The 15,991-nt window shown below is 38.3% G+C and overlaps 1 protein-coding gene across 2 annotated transcripts in view; it reads left to right on the top strand.

Moving 5' to 3' along the window:
• ME1 (malic enzyme 1) overlaps positions 1-4,169 on the top strand; it is a 236,940-nt gene extending 232,771 nt beyond the window's left edge. Inside the window, exons 13-14 of one of the 2 annotated variants that reach the window (XM_003404096.3) lie at positions 191-289; positions 3,827-4,169. In XM_003404096.3, the coding sequence (XP_003404144.1) occupies positions 191-289; positions 3,827-3,997 (270 nt within the window). In that variant the 3' untranslated portion in view covers positions 3,998-4,169. The remainder of the gene's footprint in view (positions 1-190; positions 290-3,826) is intronic. The other variant, XM_010586445.2, reaches the window with a different exon arrangement.
• The last annotated feature ends 11,822 nt before the right edge of the window (positions 4,170-15,991 follow it).

Below are 15,991 nucleotides of genomic sequence, written 5' to 3'. Positions count from 1 at the left end.
CTCTGGGCTCAGTTTTTCTGTCAATAAAATGAGGAGACAAAATTAGATGATTACATTAACGTAATCTGATTCTATACATGACCATTATATGTGACCATTTACTTATAATGGACTATTCACTGCTCCTTACCACCACATTATATGGTTTGAAGTGTAAAGGTTTGTTTCTTTTTTTGTTTGTTTGTTTAAGGTTATAGCCCAGCAAGTGTCCGATAAACACTTAGAAGAGGGCCGGCTTTATCCTCCCTTGAACACCATTAGGGAGGTTTCTCTGAAAATTGCAGAAAAGGTAAAACCACTCTTATTCAATTCTCATTATTTTTCCTTTTTTCTCTTGCTAAATATGCATTTTTAAATACCAAAAATCATCTTCTTTGAAATGTATATCTGAAATACCAACTTACTGCATCAGAGAAATGAGGCACAGTGGCTCAGTAGGGCTTAAGAGCCATGGCTGACTCTTAGGAAAGAATGGAACAGTTGGATTCAATCATTAATTTCCTTATCTTTCTTTTTTTCCTCCCATAACTCAAATAATTAATTAGGGATTCCTTTTAGTCAGGTTCTCCCATTTCGACATTTTTTAGTTATTCTTTTACATAATCACACTTGTGATACTCACCAAAATATTGCAGATATGGTAGAGTGATATTTAGACCTTGAAGCACCTGCCTTATTATATACATCTTGCCATGTCTCCATGTATATAGCATCTTAAGTGACTGATGTCACGATTGATAATACTGGGAAGTAGGCAAAACAATGAAGACAAAGAACTCATAAGCTTTTGGAGTGGTGGTTGAGCGATTGGAGGAGCTAAAACCCAAAAGGAGCTAGATGAATCTAAATGCCAGGAATTTTTCTATAACTAAAATGAGAGAGAAATTGACTTTCCTTTAATGTAGTTACATGTTTAAACTATGATTTCTCAATCTCAGCACTGTAGACATTTTGGTTGTGTAACTCTTTGTGTAAGGGGCTGTCCTGGGAATTGTAGTATATTTATCAGCCTCCCTAGCTTCTATCCACTAGATGCCAGTAGCACTCCCTACTCCCAGCTGTGACAACCAAAAATGTCTCCAGACATTGCCAGATATCTATCCCCTGGGTTGCACAATCATTCCTGGTGAAAAATTGAGGATTTAAACTATTAGCAAGTTTATTTAAAAATCATTAAGGATTCAATGTTGTTGATTGGAGTGTGGGTGCTTCAAAATACAAACAACCCTTCTAAAAACATTAGATAATAATCTGCTTGGTTATTTATTTATGAAAGAGTGGGTTCATATTTTCTACTGATTCCTATCTACTAGGTTTTAACTAGTTTGGACTGTTAATGTACTGAACAGCATATTATTATTTTAAGTTCATTTTGGAGTTTTAAATGAAAAGGAGTTAGCATATGGTTAGAGGAGAAAGTAAGAAAGCAGGGGACAGGAAGTGGAGTATGAGAAGACTCAGAGATATTACACCTAGAGTAATGGGAGAATGCTGGGTGCATAGACAGAAATTGGGAAATGAGAACAAAGAACAACTTCAGGGAGGAAGATGAGGTAAGTGGACGGCAAGTTGGAGGCCTCGGTGGCACATTCAGATGTATAGTCCTAACAGGTCTGTAGAAATGACTGAGGCTTGAAGAGAGGCTAGATGTAAAGACGTGGGAATTGTCCACATGTGGTAACAGGGGGAGCTCTAGGAGTGGTTGAGGTTGCCAAGAAAGAAGGATAGAGAGGGAAGAAGACAGTACAGAAGAAAGAGAAGAAGCCAATTAAGATGAGAAGTGGTCAGGATTTTAAGAAAAGGCTCAGAACTAAGCAACATGTCAGAAATTAGAATAGAGACTATTTCAGGATGGGAATGAAAGTTATGATCAATAAAACCAAATCCTGGAGAGACAAACAGATGAAGACTTTCATACTTGGCGTTTAGGAAGTTATCAGAGACTTTTACAAAAGTAATTTTGGTAGTACAAGAGGTTAAAAAGTCAAAGGAGCGTTAGAGAAGCTAGAAAATATCAGCCACTCAGAGTTTGGCATTGACAAGGAGAGAATAAAGATTTCATTGAGAGAGGGAATCATTAATACAGTATGTCTTGGGAGTAGAAAGAGGAGGTAAACTTTCACATGGTCTGTGCTAAGTAGTGAAACAAGATGTTTTATCGTCAAATAATATAGCCATTGTAAGCAGGCACAAAGGATCTTTCTGTGGTGATGAAAATGTTCTAAAACTGGATGTGATAATGGTTGCACAATGCTGTAAATTTACTAAAACTAATTGAATTGTACACTTGAATAGTTGAGTTCTGTGGTGTGTGAATTATAGCTCAATAAAACTGTTAAGTAATAATGACATATATGCACTTAGGAAAAAAGAGAAAAGGAGAATATCTGATATTCTACTTTTCTAACACAGGCATTATTATCATTTGGTATGTATGCTCCCAATATTTTCATATGCTTCCTTTTTTTCTAAGCTTATTATAATCATAATGTACACATGCTTTTGTTTCCTGCTTTTTCCACAAACATTTCTTCATGATACTACAGTCTTTACAATTTTTCATAAATGCATAATTTCACATTGAGAAGAGATACTTAATCATTCTGAGATCCTCTGAAATTATCCAAATAAGTCTGTCATGCAAATAGCTCCTCAGTTATTATTATAATTTTTTTTTGGCTGGAGTGAAATAAAGAGCACATATGGAGCAATGAATTTTGACGAGGAGAATCTATTTTTCTCAAAGATGTTAGGGAAAGAGAATGTATGAAGATAGTGGAGACAGTGTGAATTGGTAAATTGAGATAGTTTCCTTTTAGTTGAAATATTCTCAGTAGAGTCAAATGGAAAATTGAAGATGGGAGAAGGTTTGGAATTGCTTTTTGGAAACTATGACAGGAAAATTTTTAAAAAAAGAATAGAGTAATTATGAAAGACTTCAGTAGGCTCAAGTAAGGTTAGGAAAAGTGTGACATCACGGTAGACCTATAGCATGGTTCTATGATGGAGAGCCATGAAAGGAGAAAGCCAGCACTGAGGGTTCCCCAGATTGGGGACTAGAACTGTGAATGTCACACAAAGCCATAGAGACAAGAGATTCTATGATATTGGCAAGAATCAGTGAAAGCGACTATGGAGCCCAGGCAGATTAGATGAACAGGATTAAGAAGCGGAAACCCTGGTGGCATAGTGGTTAAGTGCTACGGCTGTTAAATAAAAGGTCAGCAGTTCAAATCTGCCAGGCGCTCCTTGGAAACTCTTTGGGGCAGTCCTATTCTGTCCCATAGGGTCACTATGAGTCAGTCAAGTTAATTATTAGTCAGACCATGTCAACACAGGTTTATCTGAGAATACCTGCTGTGATCACACCTGAATAAATCTCCAGTATTCACACTTTCCTTCGTTGCTGATGTCATCTTTCCCTCTTGATATATGATCATTTCCCCTTCTTGCTATGAGTTATGATTGCATTTTTATTTTATATGCTCCTGTGTATGTGTGGCAACCCTCGTGGCTTAGTAGTTAAGAACTGCAGCTACTAACCAATAGGTCAGCAATTCGAATCCACCAGGTGCTCTTTGGAAATACTATGGGGCAGTTCTATTCTGTCCTATAGGGTCACTATGAGTCAGAATTGACTCAATGGCAATGGGTTTGGTTTTTGTTTTTTATGTATATATGCGTGTGCTTTTTTAAATAATATAACTGATTTTTAAGCAACAGATAAGATATAAGCTATAAATTTTTTATAACTGACGAAAACTTCTACTGACCTGTCTTCATCATTAACTGTACTTAGTAATTAATATTATTTTCTTTTTTTTAGATTGTGAAAGACGCCTACCAGGAAAAGACAGCCACAGTTTATCCTGAGCCCCAAAACAAGGAAGCATTTGTCCGCTCTCAAATGTACAGCACTGATTATGACCAGATTCTACCTGATTGTTACTCCTGGCCTGAAGAGGCTCAGAAAATACAGACCACATTTGACCAGTAGAATAATAGCTGACCTTTCTAATTTCATTAAGGAGACCTTGAGGTCTTTCATAATTTTTAAAGGCTGGAATCTTTTATAATAATTCATAAAATGCTTAGATTAAGATAATTTTACTTCAACAATCTAATAATTTATAGAAGAATACTAATATAAATTACAATAAACATTACACTAGACAATTTTGTTTCATTTGTCTTCTGCTTATTTATGGTTTCTATCTTAATTTTTCTCAAATCCTCTTTAAAAGTTATTGTGCCTGCTACTGCAAAACTCATCATTTTTATAAAGGCAGCTAATGGGAAAGGAACTTTGGTGGTGCAGTGATTAAATGCTCAACTGCTAACAGAAAAGTCGGCAGTTCGAACCCACCAGCCACTCTGCGGGAGAAAGGTGTGGCAGTCTGTTTCTGTAAAGATTTACAGACTTGGAAACCCTATGGAGTAGTTCTACTCTGTCTTACAGGGTCACTATGAGTCAGAATCAAGTTGATGGCAATGGTTTTTTGTTTTAACTAGTGGGAAGACCAAAATTAATAATAAATTGATATGCTCAGCATTAAAATCTACAATTCTTTGGTGACCATTTTGTTAAAATGGAATAGATAAACTTTTACTAAAACAGAAACAACAGTTATTTTGTTGCCTAGAGAAAAATAAGTTCTTAGGTATTTTCATCCAAGTCCTCGATTATATTTGTTCATTTTGTACAATTGAATTTTAACATTTCTGAGAAAGCTCATTGCTGTTTACAGTGCTTTATGCAACCTTAGATTTTAATATTCTTTTGCCATTGTTACATCTTATTAAGCTCTTATCATCTTAGTCCCTGGTCAAAAATTCCTTCTAAAAAAAGCTACCTTTATTTCTCCTGACCAAATGCCCTATCCTTCAGCTACCTTCATACTTTTGCTACAAGGCCTTTTCAGACTATGGCCTCTGTCCTGATGTTGGTACCTTCAGTTGAGTACAGCCTGAGCAATGAGAGGGCCATAGTGGAGAGTAGGTAAGCTGCTCAAGAAGGAGCTGCCCGAAGAGCCTACCTCTTAAAACAAGCATCTTAGGAGTTAAGAGCAAGACCATGGTTCCCAGAGAAGATCAGTCCCTACTTGATGAACTGCCCTAATGTCTTAGGCTGGGTTCTCTAGAGAAGCAAAACCAGTAAAGTGTTTAAAGAGAGATTTATATCAAGGAAATGGCTCACGTGGTTGTAGAGGCTGGAATGTCCCAAGTACATGGGCCAGGATAGAGGCTTCTCCTGATTCACATAGCTGTAGGGGCTAGCAAACCCAAGACTGGCAGGTCAGACAACAGGGCTCTTGCTCACAGGTTGCCAAGATCGACAAATCCCAAGGCTGGCAGACAAGACCACAGGTAAGCTGCTAGCTCAAGTACCAAAAAACAAAGGTCAGATGGACAGGAGCCAGTTGTGGGATCCACAGTGAGCCAAAGCCCACAAGCCTTGTCAGAATGTCCACTTATATTCAATGCAGGCCACACACCCAAGGAAATTCTCTTTCAACTGATTGGCTACTCACAGCAGATCCCACCATGGAGGCTACTCACAGCAGATCACACCATATTATAGCAAATCTCATCATGGAAGTGATCCCAACATCATAGAACTGCCAAACCAGTGAGAATCATGGCCCAGCCAAGTTGACATATAACCTTAATCGTCACACCTAATGTTTCCTTGATTAGCTCAGGTAATTAAAACCTCACTGTGTTCCAGTAAACTCGCTTTTCTCTGAGTTTGGAGAAAATAGTTTTATGACAACTTTCTCAATATCAGAAAATATCTTTGCATCAGATATTAAAATATTTTTATGACCATGACCATTCTAAGGGGAAGATTAGTTGCAGTACCAGAAATTCATGTTAATTTCAAATTTCACTTTAGAAACTAGTCATTGTACTAACGAAAAAAATATTTTAATTCTTAAGCTCAGGTGCAAAAACATTTGCTATTTATTTGCAGGGGAGTTTTCTGTTTTTGAAGTAATACTATAAAGAGTGTAAGATGTCTTTCAAGATAAACTACACTATGAAATGATTTTATGGAAAGCTGAAGGTTACAGAAATTGCTTAGGTGTGAGTAGAAAGGGTAGGGTGTTTCTGAAGGTAACATTTAGTTAAGAGTTTCCTCAATATAGCTATTTGGAAAAGATACAGAATGCCTTTCTATTTCTTGTCTGTTTCCATGTTATCTTATATTGCTAACTAAATGTATTTACCTATGCAAAACAATTTATTAAAGCTCAGAAAAGAAGGAATAAAATTATAAAATAATTGTCTTTTCTTAAAATGTTACATTTTAAAATTGTTAATGCTTGGTCTTGGAGGTCATATGACTAGGTATCATGAATTTTTAAAATACTTCTATACTGCTAATTTCAGCACAAACTGAATTCATTTAATAATATATGTAATCATATATGCTGGATACTATGATGAGTGAGATATTTGTCCTCAAGGAAAGATAACAAAACAAGCATTTTGCGATTACTTACTAGGTACCAAGTATTCTACACACATCATTTTATTTAATATAATCCCTGTGGTTAATTCATGAAGTAGATATTTTAAGTAACATTCCAAGTCTAGAGATCTAATAAGTCTAGAGATCCAAAAACCCACTGCTGTCAAGTTGATTTCCACTCATAGTGACCCTGTAGGACAGAGTAGAACTGCCCCCATAAGGTTTCCAAGGCTGTAATTTTTACGGAAGCAGACTGTCACATCTTTCTCCAGAGGAGCAGCTGGTGGGTTTGAATGTTGACCTTTCAGTTTGCAGCTGAGCGCTTTAACCACTGTGCCACCACAGCTCCTTTAAGTGAAGAAGATGGGCTTTAAATACAGTTTATCTTTCTTCGTGGTTCTGTTTTCCTTTTACTACACTATAGAACAGTACTGTTCAATAGAAAAAAGGCAGGCCACATAAATGTAATTTAAAATTTCTAGTAGCTTTTTTTTTTTTTTTAGTAGCTACATTAAAAATAAAATAGATGAGTTTATTAGTAGTTACCAGGAGCTCGGTGGAGGACAGGAATAGGAGTTATTATTGAAGGAGGTACTGAGTTTCTTCTTGGAGTGATGTAAAAGTTTTGGAAATGGATAGTGGTGATGGTACCCAACATGGTGAATGTGATTCATGTCACTGAATCCTACACTTTAAAAATGGTTAAAATGACATTGAAAAATTTTAGTGTATACATAACTTTTTGTTATGTGTATCTTACCACAATAAAATTTTTTAAAAAGATGGAATTAGTATTAGTAATAGATTTAAGTTCGATATATCTAAAATATTATCATTTCAATATGTAAACAATAGGAAAAATTACTAGTGATATTTTACATTCTGATCCTAGTAAGTCTTCAAAATTCAGTGCGTATTTTACACTTCCATTTTAGTTCAGTTCAGACTAGCCACATTTCAAGTGCTCAATAGCCACATCTGCCTAATAGCCACCATATTGGATAGTACAGGTTGTGAAGAGGCTGATATATACCAATAACTGTAATACTGCATTGAGAGATATAATTTCCATAAAAAGGTACAGCTTAAGTCTATGGGAAATTTTTACTTGAAACTATCTTTGTAAATAATGACTCAATATAGTTAATTATTAAAAAAAAAAAAAACTGCTAGCCACTCTTACTAAGCCAGCCCTGAAAAGCCCAAGACAAGAAAATTATTTAATAATTTTTAATAGCCCATTTGCTATTATCAGAGGAAATATAAAAATGCAAGTGGAGCACAAGGCAGGAATAAATAACAGTAGTGGGAAAAGGTCAGGGAAGACTTCAGGGAGAAATAGATGTTTACAGGTGACGTGTGTGTGTGTGTAGGGAGGGAAGAAAAGCATGTGCAAATGTCCCAAGACAAGAGACAGCATAGTATATGAAGACCTGAAATGAGATTGGTATGGTTACACAGAATGCCAGTAAGAGCGGCTAGCACTGGCTCTGGGGAGGAAGGGAAAGGCCAGTTATTGAAAAGATTTATAAGGTGTGTAAAGGATTCTGGACTTTATTTTCCTAATTGAGCCAATGCAACAAGAAACTAACTTTCTCAGATTAATGCTTTAGTAACAATGAGCTCTGAATGTTGTTATTTTCCTTCAAAAAGGATTAATGTTTGCTTCTGACCAGTGGCTAGGCTAGAGGAACTAATGGTCCCATATCACCTTAATCTAATCAGGTACTGAAGTGAAAAGTTGAGCTTCAGCCCTGTGAGGTTTGGGCTGGTTAAAGCACTAGGCTGTTAACCAAAGAGTTAGTAGTTCAAATCCACCAGCCACTCCTCAGGAGAAAGATGTGGCAATCTGTTTCCTTAAAGATTTACAACCTTGGAAACCCTATGGGGACAGTTCTACTCTGTCCTATAGGGTCACTGAGTCAGAATTGACTCGATGGCAATGGGTTTAGTTATCGGTTCTTCAGGAAATAACCCTTCTAGTGGCAACTCAAAGCCTAAGGGGTTTACAAGGCCCTTCTTGTGAACTCCAATATTTATCCCCTCCTCCCAATAGTTGTGACTCAGTTGAAAGCAATGCTTGCATTATTATCTAATGCAGTCAGTTGGAAGGGAAGGTCCTTTCATTTTGTAATGCCACCATCTTCATCATGTGGCCTCCAAGATCACCAAGAAAAGGGACAAAAAAGCATGGAGGATCATGCAAGGATTTTATGGCCAGTCATCTCTACCTATATTCTGTTGGCTAACACTCAGTCATGTCCCAATGGTATAGCAATACAGAGATATGTAGCTTTTCTGTGGCCCTGAGTATATAAAATGAGCCAGGCTTGATGAATACATAGCACTGTCTCTGCCACAAATTCAAATCAGTTGACTTTGAGTAAAGGAGATAATCTTTGATAATGTGAGTAAGGCCTCATCAAATCAGTTGAGAGCCTAAAAAGCAAAACCTGAGGTTTTTCAGAAAAGAAGAGTTTCTGCTACAAAACTGCATCATTATCTCATGACTGAGTTGCCAGTCTGCCCTACAAATTTCAGACTTGCCAGCCCCCTCAGTCACATGAGCCAATTTCTTAACTCTGTTAGCGTGTGTGTATATCTATACGTTATTAGTTCTATTTCTGAAAAACACTGACTAATATAGTGATAGAGATAAAATAGAAAAATAATAAAAATAGTCGATTAATCCAAAAGGCAGAAAGGAAGATCGAAGAACAGAAATTAACAGCTTACCTTCTGGGATAAATATAAAACAAATAGCAAGATGGTAGACTTAAACACAACTTTATCAGTAATTACATTAAATGTAAATGAGCTAAACACTCCAATTTAAAAGCAAAGATTGTCACTGGATTAAAAAAAAAAAAGACTCAACTATGTGCTGCTTATAGGACATATATAAATATAATGACACAGAAAGTTTGAAAATAAAATGATTGAAAAAGGTAATCTCATACTGACTTAGTCATCTAGTGCCACTATAAGGGAAATACCACAAATGGATGGCTTTAACAAAGAGAAATTTATTTTCTCACAATGAAGTAGGCTAAAAGTCCAATTTCAGGGTGTCAGGTGCAGGGGAAGGCTTTCTCTCTCTGTCAGTCGTCTCATCAGTCTTCTCCTGGACTAGGAGCTTCTCTGTGTAGGGACCCTGGGTCCAAAGGACATGCTCTGCTCCTGGCACTGCTTTCTTGGTGGTATGAGGTCCCCTGTCTCTCTGCTGGCTTCTCTCTCTTATATCTCAAAAGAGATTGCCTCAAGACACAATTCAATCTTATAGATTGAGTCCTGCCTCACTAACACAACTGCCGCCCATCCCCTCTCCCCTCATTACCATCATAGAGGCAGAATTTACAACATATAGGAAAATCACATGATACCTTGAATCACAGCCCAGCCAAATTGATAGACACATTTTTTTGGCGGGGACATAATTCAATCCATGACACATAAAACTGTAAGTCTATGAAAACTGGTGTGGCTCTATTAATATCAGATAAAGTAGACTTCCTGACAAGGCATGTTACCAGGATAGTAATAAAAGGGTTAATTGTCAGAAGACGTAACAATTCTGATTGAGAATGTTCCTCATAAAATAGCTTCAAAATACACTGAGAAGAAATTGACAGAAATAAAAGGTAAGTAGACAAATCTACAATAATAGTTGAATATTTTAACTCACCTTTCTACAAAATTGAAAAAATAATGGCCAGACATTATTAAATCAGTTGGCAAAAGAAAAGCAAAGGGGGACATTTCTCTAACAGATGTTTATATATACATCAAAGTCATGAGAACAGGGGGCTCACAGATGGACCTGGAAATTGTGAGAACTTAGTGAGTAAAGGTACCACTACAAATTAAGGGATAAAAAGCAGTGTGAACCAAGAAAAGAATAGGACCCAAGGTTTGGTAGGGGGATTTGGAGGATTCGGCACATCCCAAACAAGAGTGACCACTTTAAGCACTGAAAGTCCTGTACCTCAGGACACGCCTCAGACCTGGACAAACTAGGACAGTTGACATGTCTTCCCTTGTTAACAAAAGGGGGAGCTCTTCCTGTCTAATGAGGGTGTTACTGCCTTGCTTTGAAGATCTTGTAACAACTTCAACTGAGGGTGCAAAGGGAAGCCAATTTACCTCATATTTCTTCTCATTATCTCTACAAGCATAAAATCAGATTCCAACATGAGGAGGGCCTGAGGTGGATTCAATTATAAAGGCAAACTCGGGAGGAGAAGATTCACACACCAAAAGAATTCTAGACTTTGTTCATTTATCTTGGCAACAACCTCAGGAAAAATGTACGGGATTCTGAGAATGCTAGACCAAGAAAGGAGAAATGTAATTTTGGATTAGGCAGAATTGATCGACATGGGTGCACTTGCCACAAATGTTGGGTTTATTGGGGTGCCTTGAGCAGCTGGGAGTAATTCTTGCTGGTTCAGGTGGTTGACTGAAACAAGGACTTAATAATAATAAAAGATAAAAAAAAAAATAATAGCTCACATTAAATGAGATAGAGAATGAAAACATTCCTTGGAATAAGAGAGGACTTCAAAGATGTACAAAGATAGGAATGTTGGAGTATATTTCTTGTGTGCAATCTGACCATCCTAATCCTAATGATCCCCTAAGTCTCCTGAAAGGATTTATCAGTGAGTGACCCTCCTTTCACCAGGCCTTTGAACCAGTTCGAATCGATTCAGTCATGGCTGAGGAGGCAAAGTCGGAACAGATCTGAATTTTTAAAATGTGGGTGAAGCAGAATGATAACCTGAATGGGAAAAATTATGGGTCAAAGCCCTGGAATGGGAGACTTGGAAGAGGTGTAGTGAACCCTTTAAGGAGCCTGAAATGTGAGATTGGATTATTGGCAGGACTGCAGAAAGCGACACACATTCAAAACAGCCCAGCCTACCACCATGGCTGTTTCCGCCTCTGCTGAAAATCTGACCAAGAAATTTGGTTGCCATGTGACTCATACACTACCCTGCTTTCTAAGATGGAGGTTAAGCTTCTAGCAGGGCTTTGACCTGTAATTTTTTCCATTCCAGTTACCATTTCGCTTCACCTACATTTTAAAAATTCAAGTCCATTCAGGTTTCCCTTCATCGGCCATGGCTGAACTGGGCAGAACAAGTTTGAAGCCCTGCTTTTCACTAAGGTCTTGAGAAATATATTTTTGAGGAGAATACTAGTATCCATGAAAAGAGTTTTAATGGCTCTTCTCTCTAAACTGGGAGGCTTGTGGCAAATACTATGGTTAATATGGGCTTCCATGGAGATAAGAGAATCTTAGCATTCATAGGGGCCTAATAGCAGTGCTTTGTAGCAATTAACTATTAGAGACAAGGTAGACAGAGTTAATGTAATAGTAAGCAGGTCCAATATAATCAGAATAGTTTGGTCTACAGGGAATCTTTGGAGCCAGTTAATCACAGAGGCCCAAGGACTGAAATGATGTTCAAAAATTTAACAACCATGACAGCACCTGACCAAGAAAAATGGATGCTGCTATAAACACCTGATATAGCCACACCAGTTGATACCAGCTGAATATAAGCCCCACTTAGGACAAAATCTTTTTTTTTTTTTTAAGACAAAATTGGTGGGCAGCCTACTTAGGTCCTATCTGACATGTATAACAACAGCAGAAAGGTCTGCCTGGAGCCACTAGGATAGAGTGTCCAGGCCCTCACCAAATTCCCACATAAGATGTGCATGAATGGAACATAAAGATCCCTAAGGGGAAGAACTCTGCAATAACATCATAAGTGTGTTCCAAAATCTTCCTTTCCATTTACTAGGATAACAATGCACTGCAGGAAGGAACTACTACACTTTTTGGGAATCATCTGAAAACAGCTCTGAATGAATACAAATTTTTAGGAAAGAAAGGAAAGACCAAAACAGAAGTCAGAAGAGACTCTGAAACTTGATCTCCAATGTCAAGTAGCTAAAGCAAAAGGAAGAAATGAGGAAGTAAAAGAGCTGAACAGAAGATTTCAAAGGGCAGCTCGGGAAGACAAAGTAAAGTATTATAATGACATGTGTAAAGACCCGGAGATAGAAAACCAAAAGGGAAGAACACAATTGGCATTTCTCAAGCTGAAAGAACTGAAGAAAAAATTCCAGTTGCAATATTGAAGGTTTCTACAGGGAAACTATTAAACGACCCACAAAGCATCAAAAGAAGATGGAAGGAATACATGGAGTCATTACACCAAAAAGAATTGGTCGACGTTCAACCATTTCAGGAGGCAGCATATGATCAGAAACCAATGGTACTGAAGGAAGAAGTCTAAGCTGCACTGAAGGTATTGGTGAAAAACAAGGCTCCAGGAGTTGATGGAATATCAATTGAGATGTTTCAACAAACGGACGCAGTGCTGGAAGTGCTCACTAGTCTATGCCAAGAAATTTTGAAGACAGCTACCTGGCCAATCAACTGAAAGAGATATTTACACCTATTCCAAGAAAGGTGATCCAATCAAATGTGGAAATTACTGAACAATATCATTAATATCACATGCAAGTAAATTTTTGCTGAAGATCATTCAAAAGCAGCTACAACAGTACATGGACAGGGAACTGCCAGAAACTCAAGCTGGATTCAGAAGAGGACATGGAACGAGGGATATCATTGCTGATGTCACATGGATCCTGGCTGAAAGCAGAGAATACCAGAAAGATGTTTACCTGTGTTTTATTGACTATACAAAGGCATTCAGCTGTGTGATCATAATGAATTATGGATAACACTCTGAAGAATGGAAATTCCAGAACACTTAATTGTGCTCATGAGGAGCCTGTACATAGATCAAGAGGCAATCATTGGAACAGAACAAGGGGATACTGATTGGTTTAAAGTCAGGAAGGATGTGTGTCAGGGTTGTATCCTTTCACCACACTTATTCAGTCTGTATGCTGAGCAAATAATCAGACAAGCTGGATTATGTGAAGAAGAACAGGGCATCAGGATTGAAGGAAGCCTCATTAAACAACCTGTGATGTGAAGATGACACGACCTTGCTTGCTGAAAGTGAAGGGGACTTGAAGCACTTACTGATGAAGATCAAAGACCACAGCCTTCAGTATGGATTACACCTCAACATAAAATAGAAATCCTCACAACTGGACCAATAAGCAACACCATGATAAAGGGAGAAAAGGTTGAAGTTGTCAACAGTTTCATTTTACTTGGATCCACAATCAACACCAATGGATGAGCAGTCAAGAAATTAAAAGATGCATTACATTAGGCAAATCTGCTGCAAACGACTTCTGGAAAATGTTAAAAAGCAAAGACGTCACCTTGAAGACTAAGGTGTTTTCGTTCACCTCATATGCATGTGAAAGCTGGACAATAAGGAAAACTGAAGAAAAATTGACGCCTTTGAATTGTGGTGTTGGCGAAGAATGCCGAATACACTGTAGACTGCCAAAAGAATGAACAAATCTGTCTTGGGAGAAGTACAACCAGAATGTTCCTTAGAAGCAAGGATGGCGAGGCTATGCCTCACATATATTGGACATGTTATCAGGAGGTACCAGTCCCTGGAGAAGGACATCATGCTTGGTAAGGTAGAGGGTCAGTGAAAAAGAGGAAGACCCTCAACAAGATTGACACAGGGGCTGCACAATGGGCTCCAGCATAACAGCGGTTGTGAGGATGGCACAGGACCAGACAGGTTTCATTCTGTTGTACATAGGGTCACTATGAGTTGGAACCAACTCGACAGCACCTAACAACAACAGCAAAGTCTCTGAAACCATTATGATCTACAGGACAAAGTGATGCTATAGGAATGAATAAATGGGATTATAATTCAAGTTTGTGTCTCGGTAGATCCAGGGGAGTTCTGAATCCACCCTCCAGTTATTTTCTCAAATCCTGAGTGAAGGGTTAAAATTGATTTCCTCATCAGCTATGGCAATATCCCCACAATGGGTCCCTGCTACACAAATAAAGGGTCATTCTGGTAGGAAATACGAAGTGGTCTTTTTAAAATAATTTTTACTGTGCTTTAAGTGAAAGTTTACAAATCAAGTCAGTCTGTCACATATAAGCTTATATACACCTTACTCCACACTCCCACTTACTCTCCCCCAATAAGTCAGCTCGCTCCCTCCTTCCGGTCTCTCCTTTCATGACCGTTTTGCTAGTTTCTAACCCTCTCTACCCTCCCATCTCCCCTCCAGACAGGAGATACCAACAAACTCTCAAGTTTCCACCTGATACAAGTAGCTCACTCTTCATCAGCATCCCTCTCCAACCCATTGTCCAGTCCCTTCCGTGTCTGATGAGTTGTCTTCGGGAATGGTTCCTGTCCTGGGCCAACAGAAGGCTTGGGGACCATGACCACCAGGATTCTTCTAGTCTCAGTCAGACCATTAAGTCTGGTCTTTTTATGAGAATTTGGGGTCTGCATCCCACTGTTCTCCTGCTCCCTCAGGGGTTCTCTGTTGTGCTCCCCGTCAGGGCAGTCATCGGTTGTGGCTGGGCACCATCTAGTTCTTCTGGTCTCAGGATGATGTAAGTCTCTGGTTCATGAGGCCCTTTCTGTTTCTTGGGTTCATAGTTATCGTGTGACCTTGGTGTTCTTCATTCTCCTTTGATCCAGGTGGGTTGAGACCAATTGATGCATCTTAGATGGCCACTTGTTAGCATTTAAGACCCCAGACGCCACACTTCAAAGTGGGATGCAGAATGTTTTCATAACAGAATTATTTTGCCAATTAACTTAGAAGTCCCCTTAAGCCATAGTCCCCAAACCGCTGCCCTTGTTCCGCTTACCTTCGAAGCATTCAGTATATCCCAGAAACTTTGTTTTTGGCCCAGTCCAGTTGAGCTGACCTTCCGTGTATTGAGTATTGTCCTTCCCTTCACCTAAAGTAGTTCTTATCTACTATCTAATCAGTAAATAACCCTCTCCCACCCTCTCTCCCTCCGCCCCTCATAACCACAAAAGAATGTGTTCTTCTCAGTTTATACTATTTCTCAAGATCTTATAATAGTGGTCTTATACAATATTTGTTCTTTTGCATCTGACTGATTTCACTCAGCATAATGCCTTCCAGGTTTCTCAATGTTATGAAATGTTTCACAGATTCCTCACTGCTCTTTATCGATGCGTAGTATTACATTGTGTGAATATACCATAATTTGTTTAACCATTCATTCCTTGATGGACACCTTGGTTGCTTCCAGCTTTTTGCTATTGTAAACAGTGCTGCAATAAACATGGGTGTGCATATATCTGTTTGTGTGAAGGCTCTTATTTCTCTAGGGTATATTCCAAGGAGTGGGATTTCTGGGTTGTATGGTAGTTCTATCTCTAACTTTTTAAGAAAACGCCAGATAGATTTCCAAAGTGGTTGTACCATTTGACATTCCCACCAGCAGTGTATACGAGTTCCAATCTCTCCGCAGCCTCTCCAACATTTATTATTTTGTGTTTTTTGGATTAATGCCAGCCTTATTGGAGTGAGATGGAATCTCATCATAGT

This window comes from Loxodonta africana, chromosome 1 (genome assembly GCF_030014295.1).
Source record: "Loxodonta africana isolate mLoxAfr1 chromosome 1, mLoxAfr1.hap2, whole genome shotgun sequence".
NCBI classification, from domain to species: domain Eukaryota; kingdom Metazoa; phylum Chordata; class Mammalia; order Proboscidea; family Elephantidae; genus Loxodonta; species Loxodonta africana.
Note: the sequence above shows the minus strand (reverse complement) of the source record. Positions and strands in the feature narration are given on the sequence as shown.